This window comes from Atractosteus spatula, chromosome 26 (assembly GCF_055471065.1).
Source record: "Atractosteus spatula isolate fAtrSpa1 chromosome 26, fAtrSpa1.hap1, whole genome shotgun sequence".
Lineage (NCBI taxonomy): Eukaryota > Metazoa > Chordata > Actinopteri > Semionotiformes > Lepisosteidae > Atractosteus > Atractosteus spatula.
Window position 1 is genome coordinate 9940440 of NC_142731.1, and position 9803 is coordinate 9950242.

At 49.3% G+C, this 9803-nt stretch overlaps 1 protein-coding gene across 1 annotated transcript; it reads left to right on the top strand.

Annotated features, from left to right (window-relative positions):
• Window positions 1–423: 423 nt before the first annotated feature.
• LOC148814826 (outer kinetochore KNL1 complex subunit ZWINT) lies at window positions 424–7166 on the top strand. Its single transcript, XM_088906516.1, has 10 exons — window positions 424–451; window positions 2339–2441; window positions 3290–3413; window positions 4032–4189; window positions 4742–4798; window positions 4891–5051; window positions 5588–5759; window positions 6213–6355; window positions 6563–6725; window positions 7070–7166. Exons 1-10 carry the CDS (start codon window positions 429–431, stop codon window positions 7133–7135), a joined length of 1170 nt encoding a protein of 389 aa, XP_088762642.1. The 5' UTR covers window positions 424–428; the 3' UTR covers window positions 7136–7166.
• The last annotated feature ends 2637 nt before the right edge of the window (window positions 7167–9803 follow it).

Sequence of the window (9803 nt, forward strand, 5' to 3'; positions counted from 1 at the left end):
AGCTGATAGTTGCAGGGTGACATGGCTGCTGGTGGTTTAATGTTTTACCAATGTTTCCTAGACTTTTCAGGACGTTTTCCAGCTGGTTTCACACCTTTTTAAATTGTTTTTAACTTTGTGAGTGCTTCAAGGAAAATAAATTTCCAATCAAACAGATAAGAAATCAAACATAATTGGAACATGAGTTCTGTACCCACACCTAAACTCCCTCATGCCCTCTCTTTCAAACAGAAAGTAAGGCTGCACCCAATGTCGGTATCTGCTTATAAAGATGTGCCTGTACACTCAAAATGGCGCACCGAGCGCTCCAAGCAGGTTTCTGACGTCATCGCCAGCTCGGTTTGACAACGCTGATTGGCTGAAATGTATCCAATCCCGGGGCGAGCTCGCCCTGACGCCACCAGCCCGGCGGTTTTTGAAAAGGCAAAATGGCGGCGGAGCAGGCGAGACAGTAAGTTTGTCATTTCTAATAATTATTAAAAATGTTGCAAGAAATATGGAGGATTATAATACGAGTCTGATTAGGATGTCGTGAACGGTTTCGTTCACCTAAGTGTAATGGCGTAAAAATAGAGGTTTTAGACCAAGCTACGATGACAAGAAGCATCATTTTATTTGAAGCCTCTGAACGCGCTTAGGTACGCCCCTACGCCGTTCTTGAAAACCCGGGCTTTCGCTTAATGTCGCAAACACTGGAGCCGAGGTACAACATACCGACTCGGAGTCACTTTAGTTAAACAGCACTACCAACGCTGTGCAATGACACCAAACCTCAAGTTTAGAATCATTGAAGAAAGCAAATAGGGTGTCAGTAACCTGTGATGCGCTGACGTCCTTTGCAACGGAATCCTACATCACTATTAGCGCGCAATATGTCACCGATGGATGGCAGCTTGTGTCCCGGGTACTCCAGACTACAGCAATGTATGGGAGCCCTACGGGTGCGAACGTGGCTGAAATGTTGCAGAGGAATGGCCGCTCATGACGAAAGATTTCGTTGTGGCGACTGACAGCGCCTCTAACTTGGCTGTTGCTGCACAGCCGGCTAAATTCCTACACGTGAGATGTTATGCTCACGGACTCAATTTGGCCTCTCAGCGAGCGCTCCCCCCCCAAATCATGATGTATTTAAAAAAAAAATCGAGAAGCATCGGGAATCGATTTATAATCGCCTCGTGGCACCCTGAATCGCAATCGAATCGTGAGGTGCCAGAGATTCCAACCCCTACTGCACTGCATAACCTAAACACACTGCAAAACACACACGGCGGAGTGCACAGACACGACGACTGTCGGCCATTATCTGTCCACGCATCCTTAAATTGCCTTCCTTAGGGATAGATAAAGTATTTTGAATTGAATCTCGTCTTAGTGAGCGTCGCTGAGCAGTAATGAGACTCCTTACTGCACGTCAAGCGTCCGCAAGTCTCACACCAGTCGCCTCTTCTGTAAAATACAGGTCGGAAGACAATCTGACACAACAATACGTATTTACACTTATTGTTGTGGTAGGCATGGTGGACTGTGTAAATAATAGGGCAATAACGAGGGCAAAACAGTGTAAGCACCTTCTCCAGCCTGTCTTTTCACACTGCTGGCACTAAAAAACACCAGCGCTCATCACAGTATATCACAGCGGTGTCTGAGCAGGTCGCCAGCCCCTGGCCCATTCCAGAACTGTGCCACTGTCTGGGGGGGGCGCTGTGTCCACTCTGAGTCCCAGAGGGACCGTGATCGAATGCACACTGGTGGTGGTGGAGGGGATCCCCATTACCTGTAAAGAGCTTTGAGTGGTGTGTCCAGAAAAGCGCTATATAAGTGTGAGCAATTATTATTATTATTATTATTATTATTGCTTACACTTATGTAGCACTTTTCTGGACACTCCACTCAAAGCGCTGTACAGGTAATGGGGACTCCCCTGGGTCCACATACAATGTGATATGGCTAGATCCTTCTGTCACATCCTTGGGGTTTTCAGTCCTGGCCCTGGGAGACCCCTGCGTCCTCTGGTTTTAATTTCGGTTTGAGGCCTTCGTTAAATTTGCTTACAGCTGTTAAAAAGCTGAATGGGTTTTGTACCTGATGTCAACCCTTCACTAGTTACTTAGGGCCTGAGCTGCCCTCATTCACATGTGTGTCAGCTGAAATGTGACCAATTGTTGGAAATGTCCAAAAATAAAGTCTGATGGAGCAGGCAGATCCAGGCACCAGATATCAGTGGTGATTATGGGCTCAGGGGACATGGATGCCGGCCGACTTCGGGGCTCCCCTGAAAGCCCCTGAGATGTGTGCTGGAGTAAGCAGTGAAGTCGGGGCGCTTGCCTCTGCTCCCCAGGGTGCTGCAGCGATGCGCGGCGGCTCTTGGCGACGCGCTCCCCGAGCTGCTCAGGCAGGACGAGCTGGAGCTGCCCGCGTCCGTGAAGGTGCCCTTCCTGATGGTGAGTGGAGCCTGTCTGACCTCCCCCTGACCCCTGCGTTCAGCCCCTGTTCCTGGAGAATCCCTGTCCCTCTCGATCCTTTTCGCTCTCAGTTGTTAGAGGAGAAAGATAGATACTTTATTGATCCAGTGCAACAGCAGCTTAACACAGTCAACACAGCAACAGTGTAACGAATGATACAATAATAATAATAATACAATACGTACAATACAATCAGTACAGTGAGAAGTGCACTAAGAAGAGTTACTCACAGTCCAGAACACACAAAGAACAAACCAGAACAGAACAGTACACAAAAAGTTGTATTGCACAATATAAATATAAATAAAAATGTGTTGCACAGGTCCCTGGCATATATTGCACAAAGGTGTGCTGTTGTGTTGGTGTGGATTGTTTAACTAGCAAGCGTATTTACTAACTTGGTTTTTCCTGTCTGTCAGTTCTGTCTCTTCAATCTGGAGACAGCTGTTGGAGTCAGTGTGACACCTTTGCAAACAAGCACGTTTGTTCATTAGTCTTTCTGATCTGGAGAAAACAGTTCCTTAACATTACAAAAAGGACACATCTGTCATGAGGCTGAGATTCAAGGTTTATTTTTATGAAGCTCATCTTTCTGGGATTGTGTATTTTTAAGATGACTTTCTGGAGTTTATAGTATATGAGTTTTCTGGAGTTTACATTTATACAATAACTCCAGAATACTCATATATTGTCATAGATATTTATACTGTGATCCAATCCTTTTTTTCCTCTCTCCTCTCTTCTCTCTCCTTCTTTATTCCGTCCTGTTTCTCCCCCTCGGTGTTCCCGTGTCCCGTTGGTGTTGTTCCCTCTCCGCGAGTCTGCAGGACAGCCGGGAGAAACACAAGGTGCTGGTCCGCCAGCTCTGGGTGCTCGACTCCTTGCTCTCTCTGCTGGAGACGCTGGACACGTCCACCCTGTCAGAAGGCCGCAGCAGCAGCGTGGACACAGGCAAGATGCACTGACCTCGCCGGCAATGTAGGACCCTGTATCTCACACATTCCGGCAGAGGCACCCCCCTCTCACTCTCTGTCCCACTCAGACACTCTTCACTTGCTCACCGTACTCTAGGGCTGTGACTGTGTGTTTACTGTTTTGAGGTAAACTGGGCAGCTGTGATCCCTAAGAGTTGTGTTGCCATGAACCTTCTGTGTGTGTCTGTCTGTGGTGGTCTGTCTCTGTTTCTTTCAGCGATGTGTGTTAGAGTCTGATAGAGTCTGTGTGTCTCTATGTCTGTGATTGTCAGTGCGTCTCTGTGTCTCTGTCTGTGTGTGTCTCTGTGTCTGACTGCGATTGTCTGTGTCTTTGTGTCTGTGATTGTGTGTCTCTCCGTGTCTGTCTGTGTGTGTCTGCGATTGTCTGTCTGTGTGTCTGTGTCTGTGATTGTGTGTCTCTCTGTGTCTGTGATTGTGTGTCTCTCTGTCTGTGATTGTGTGTCTGTCTGTGTGTGTCAGCGATTGACTGTGTCTCTGTGTCTCTCTGTGTGTCTGTGTCTCTGTGTCTGTGATTGTGTGTCTCTCTGTGTCTGTCTGTCCTTGTCTCTGACTGTGTCCCCGCCTGTGTCTGTAGGAACAGAGGATCGGGACCAATGGAAGGCCCTTAAATCTCAGTACAAGGACGAGACCCAGGAGGTGGAGTCCTTGATCACTGTCTTCAAGGAGAAGGTAGACGAGGTTCTGTCCAGGAAGGAGGCGCTGTGCCAGCTGCTGCACACACTGGAGCAGAAGGTGGGGCGCCACACCCTCCGCCAGGGTGTCTTTACTGCCTCCTGACTGGCAAACGGGGATGAACCTCTCCATCTGAATTTCACCCTGCGAGTAGTAGTCATGTTCTTAGTAGAAAATCACGCAAATAGAACCGAAAATCAAAATATTTGACCAGTGTTGTGGTTCATGCTGCGTATGACTTGGGAGTGATTATTGATCCAATAACCATGAGTCCTCAAGCTTTCCCGTGACTTGTATTAACCACCCCTGTCCGGCCCCACCCTTCCTCGGCTGAGGAGGAACTGGAACAGGCCCTGAAGTGCATTGCCGCTGCTGGAGCAGCAGGTGGCGATCTCATTTCCTTCTCGAGAGTACCTCCTGTACCACCCCAGTGTGGCTCAGGAGGTGCTTTCCAGAACAGCATCTGATTCCAAGCTCTGATTCAGCCCCTTGCACAAAAAATGCATTCTTATGGAGCAGCAGCTCCTTCGCCAGCAACCTCACCAGCCCCGGTTTTATCTGAGCACACAGGTCTTTGAATTTGTGCGGAATTATTTTATTTTTTTCCCGCAGAAGGAGGAATGCAAAGAAAAACAGCGAATCAAAGCAGGAAAACAGCAGAAGGCCAGGGTAGGTAGGGTCCCTTCTCCGCGTCGCCCTGTTTTCTGCTGCAGCCGGTTCTCGGGCTCGGTTCTGACCCCTCTCCCCCTGTGCCGTGCCAGGAGCGGGCCGAGCGGGTCTGCGCCCGGGTGCAGGAGCTGGAGGCGGCCCTGGAGCGCGGGCGGCACGGCCTGCGGCTCAGCGAGCAGCGCGTGTCCGAGCTGCAGGCCCAGCTGAGCGGCGCCCAGCAGAGTCTGGACGCCTGGAGCTGCACGCACAGCAGGTCAGAGCCGCTCTGCCGGTCCCCGAGCTCTCAGAGGTTTCCCCTTCATCTGCTGTGTTCTTAACGTGGTGACTGACGTCGGGACAGCTTACAGTACATAACATCATCACCACTTTATTAACCCTATACAATTTCTTGCACTAGGAATTGTCTTTTCGCATTCCCCAGCTTGCTCTCCATGAGACACACAGACAGGGAGAGAAGCCTGGGGTCAGAGCGCAGGGTCAGCCATTGTACAGCACCCCTGGAGCAGTTGGGGTTAAGGGCCTTGCTCAGGAGCCTAAGAGAGAAGGATTCCTCTGCTGGCCGCAGGATTTGAACCGGCAACCTTCCAGCCACAGGCGCAGATCCTGAGCCACAGAGCCACTGCTCCGCCCCAGTAGCAGAAAGACGCTCACTTGCAATCGTGCTGTAGCTGTTGCAAGGTTAAGTTTTATACTTGCTCTCCCCAACCATCCTGTTCACCCCGTTGCTTTGTTCCTGCTCTTCCCTTTGCCCTGCCCTGCCCCCCCCCCACTGCGCCCCTGTCTCCCCAGGCTGCAGCTGGAGTTGCAGCGACTGGACGGGCTGAGTGGCGTGCGCGTGCTGTCCGTGCGCGAGCGGGAGCTGCACGTGGAGCTCAGTCCCAGGCTGCTCTGCCCCTCCCTGGATCTGCTGCCCTTATCGCTCTCTCTGCGCTGGACCTCCGATGACCTCTTCACTCTGCAGGTGCCCAAGTCCCACCCCCCCCACCCCCCCAGTTCTGAACAGCTTTATGATGGGTGTTTTTTCGTGTGATCACACGGGGCAGCACAGGAGCATGTTCGTGTCTGAGCTGTTCTGTGCTCGTCTGGTCTCCAACGTGCACAGACAGGGACTGTCCTGCATGTTCTCATGATCCCTTCCTGGAAGACCTGGAGGAACAGGCAGTTTTCCACACGCCTGGTCTAAATATCAGCCTTGAATTCCTGACCGTATGCGTCTGACCCTGCATGCTGCACGAGGCCAAGCTGTCCTTTTTTCTAGTGTCTTTTCTCTGAGGTATCGTCCATGTGTACGTGCCAAGGCTGCTACTTTGAGTTTAGTACTGTACAGGAAGAGTGGTGGGGGTGTGTATTGTTGGGTTCTTTTCATATCCTGGCATTTCCAGACCTCCTCTCCCTTCTCCCTCTGTGTGCGCAGCTGTCCTCAGCAGGCAGGAGTCTGCTGGAGGACGTGTCGTCCCGGCGTCCCCTCCAAGATGCAAGGTCCGCTCTGCTGGAGGTGATGCAGCTCTACGTGGAGCAGGGCTCCCTCCTGGCCGAGATACAGCGCCTGCACTCCAGGTCAGACCGACGCACGTTTCTCCTGCCTTTCTGCTCTGGCTTTCTCTATCAACAGCTCTTTGCTTTTGTCCAGCGCCTTTCCCCCAGGGAGGACGGTTACAAATCAAATTCTCTCTGAAAATAACGAGGCTCGGTCGAGTAGTCACAGGCCTGTAGGAGGCGCTGTCTCGGAGAGTGAACCAGGCTCTGCCCTGTGGGTCTCCACAGATTTGCGATCGACTGGCGGCCTGCGGAGAGGAAGCTGGTGTTCCTGAAGACGGCTTCCATCGTGTGCACGCTGTCTGTAGAAGAGGGGTACCCCACCAGTGGGCGGGTCCAGCTGGTGTCAGTCCAGGGGGGACCCCAGTCTCTCAACATCGCTGGACTGCAGGTGAGCTGCTGTTTAATACCATACAGATGAGCCAAAGCAGCTGCACAAAATTGACCAGTATTACAGAATGTTAGCTCCATGGGTAATATGTTATAGTGCTGTACAGCAGTTTAAACTGTCAGTAGCAGGACAGTTAACCTGCACTTAAAGGGTAGTTACTGTGTCTCACAAAACAAACTACTGCATCTTTTGGGCAATTCTGGGTCTTACTATATTCAATTAGTGAACGTTTTTCAGGTGTGATTACAAACCCTCAGTTTTAAATCTGTACCATGGAACATAAAGTTAACAGTGGATTCCGTGAGTTCGGTTAGTTAAGTGCTGTTCATTTGTTTTCCCTCCAGCCTCCCCTGGAGAAGCCTTCCCTGACTGAGTGGCTGGAGTTCCTCACTTGCTGTCCTGACCTCTGACCTGCCACAGCCAGGGGACTCAGTACTCTGTAAATATTCTCCTTTCTGCCTGATTGTTTTTTGTTTTTCTTATGTCTTTCAAATAAAATGATCTTGCTACTTTACAAATAAGCAAAGGGTACCAACTGATCGCGGTTGTTCTGCAGCGTGCAGACGATGACTCCTTTGCGACAGGGCTCTCTAATCATCAATCATTATCACTTCTACAGAGAAGAGCAATCGAACAGTGATCACTTTTCACATTTCAAAGATTTGTTAAGTAAAATAGTGATAATCTCAGACAATCTGAAGACTCTTCATTCCTCAAGGGCTGCCTTAACTAAGCTAATGTGCTTAATCACTCAGTAACCTCCAAGGGGTTTGCAGTCTTTACCATCTCTAAGCTGGTGATTTAGGATGACCTGTAAGACTAACTGAACTGGGGCTCCCCAGGCAGGGCAGGAGACCCCCAATTCAGGAGAGCCTCTCCAGTACCAGGGTTTGGAAACCCCCCAATTTACAGTGTTATAAACAAAGTTTCTAAACAATGTTCAGGGAACATGTACCTTGGGGAAATTTCTGCAGTAGCTTGTTTGTCCACTAGATGGTGGTGTTGGCTGACCCTTCAGACAGGGATCCCCTTTCACAGGGTGGCTGTTATATCATCTTACAGAAACATGTTAATGTTTTAAACTCCCATCATGTAGGGGTGTCAAAGCTAAAATTATTCTTCTGGTGGCAAGGTAGAGAATGCGGCAAATATGCTGCACGCTCGTCCTGTAGGTCTGTCGTGGGGAGCTTGTCATACACAGGAATGGCATTGCTCCTAGCTGAAAGCTGGAGGGAAGCTACAACTTTAATGAAGTTGCCAAGCTCAGTTGTGCTGTGCATCATCCAGTCAGACACTAATGCTGCATAACAGCACAGTTTAAATGGCATACTCTGGTTTTCCTCAGTGTTTCTCAAAGATCTTTTCTTTTATTGTTTACATAAGAATGCTGGGGCCCTTGTTTCCTGGAACAGTAGACTTTCAGAAAGAATCTTTAACACTTATATGTGTTGACTAGAGAAGTATCTCCAGATCAAAACATCGTTCCTTAAAAAACAATGCAGCACAGAGATCTCTGACACCAGCTGTTTATGGCACTCATGTCCCCTGGCAGCTCCCCTATTACACAAGGCAGGGAATGGATTCTGATTTGCTCCTGTGGGATGAAAGGGCTGTCTCTGATTGAACCACAGAGCAGCCAATGGGGTCTGTGAACACAGCCCTGCCCACTTGCCCACCTCATTTAAAAAGTTCAGCTCTTCAGAAAAAGCTTTACACAACAGTTTAAACAAGTGGTTTTGGTTAACTGTGGTTTTGAAACTGAAAGTTTTTTATAGCTCTAAACATCTTAGGGTATTTGCAAGCGTTTGGTTGCTTTGTGTTTTTATGAATCACGCCATCTATGTGATCTGACTAGCTACAATACGTTATCAGCTTTAACTGAGTAAATTCTATATTTTTTATAAATACTCATGTGCAAGTTTTCCCCAGTCATGCTCAAAACATGTAATATTGTCTCTGCACTGCATTTTCCACCCCTGTTGCGTAACAGTTGTTGATTTGAAAGGCAGCAGGGCTAAAGGGACACTCTCCTTCCTGACTTAGGTAACTCTGCAGAGAGCCAATTAAACAGGCAACTTCCTTGCTTGACTAGAATAGTTTAGTCTGGGGTTCACACCCTGTACCCCCAGTTCCTGTTTTCCTACCCACACCTCCCAGGTTAGCTGGGCCTAAATACTGCTCCCCCACACCTCAGACCTCACTTCCAGTTGATGTATGTAATCAGCAAGGAGATGAGGCAGGGTACTCAGTGCTATCCATGTGTGGGTGGCCAGAGCCCCGCCTTCCTGCGCTTGCAGCTATCTAACAGAAGGGGGCGCTCCAGAGTGGAGCTCCTTCCCCTGTGCTTTCGGGATTTGGCTCCAAGATTAATTGAGTTAACCAGTTAAGCCTTTTATGAAACCATTCCAACCCAAAAGGTCTGGGACATGCCTGGTCGTGGCATACATTTTAAGAGCACGTTTAAAATCTTGCTGTTTATATAGAGCTGGAGACTGATCTGGATCTGTTTGGCTTTGCTGGTGTGAAAATCATAAGACACGGGGAATTCTGGAGCAAACAGGTGGCCAAGTCCTGACATGGAGTATCATATGGAGTATATTTTTGCCCCCAAAGGATTTTAGGGGGATGCACCCCTGTGTCTGCTGTGGGGTGGTGCTGGCAGTGGGAGCAGAGACACACACCAAGGCCTGCAGGTTTACTGGAGCTGCTAAAGGTGTTTTTTTTTTAAATAGAAGTAAAAGTAAATGCAGGTATGCGAACTGGTAGGGTTATTTATTTGTAATCATTAAAGCAGCGTTACCACTGTCCAGCCTGACCTAGTTCAGGAGGTCAGCAAGCCTGGGCCTGCTCACCACTGGGCAGGGGGACCTCTGAGGAACACCAGGTTGCTGTCGATCAGTCCTCTAGGTGGCGCTGTTCCCTCTGGAGCAGAATGCCCTCCTGGTGCCCCAGTATAGTGACCAAGAACCCTGTGCTATAGGAGCTGCCGTTCTTCAGATGAGAGATTAACCTGAGGTCCTGACTAAGAGCAGGGGTGTAAACTGCATCCTAAACCCTAGTTTCTGATTGTGCTAATTG

Coding starts and splice junctions, on each gene's coding strand:
- LOC148814826 (XM_088906516.1), top strand. CDS start 429: ATGGCGGCGGAGCAGGCGAGACA. Junction 4,799..4,890: donor GAAAACAGCAGAAGGCCAGG/GTAGGTAGGGTC, acceptor GTGCCGTGCCAG/GAGCGGGCCGAGCGGGTCTG. Junction 5,052..5,587: donor TGGAGCTGCACGCACAGCAG/GTCAGAGCCGCT, acceptor CTGTCTCCCCAG/GCTGCAGCTGGAGTTGCAGC.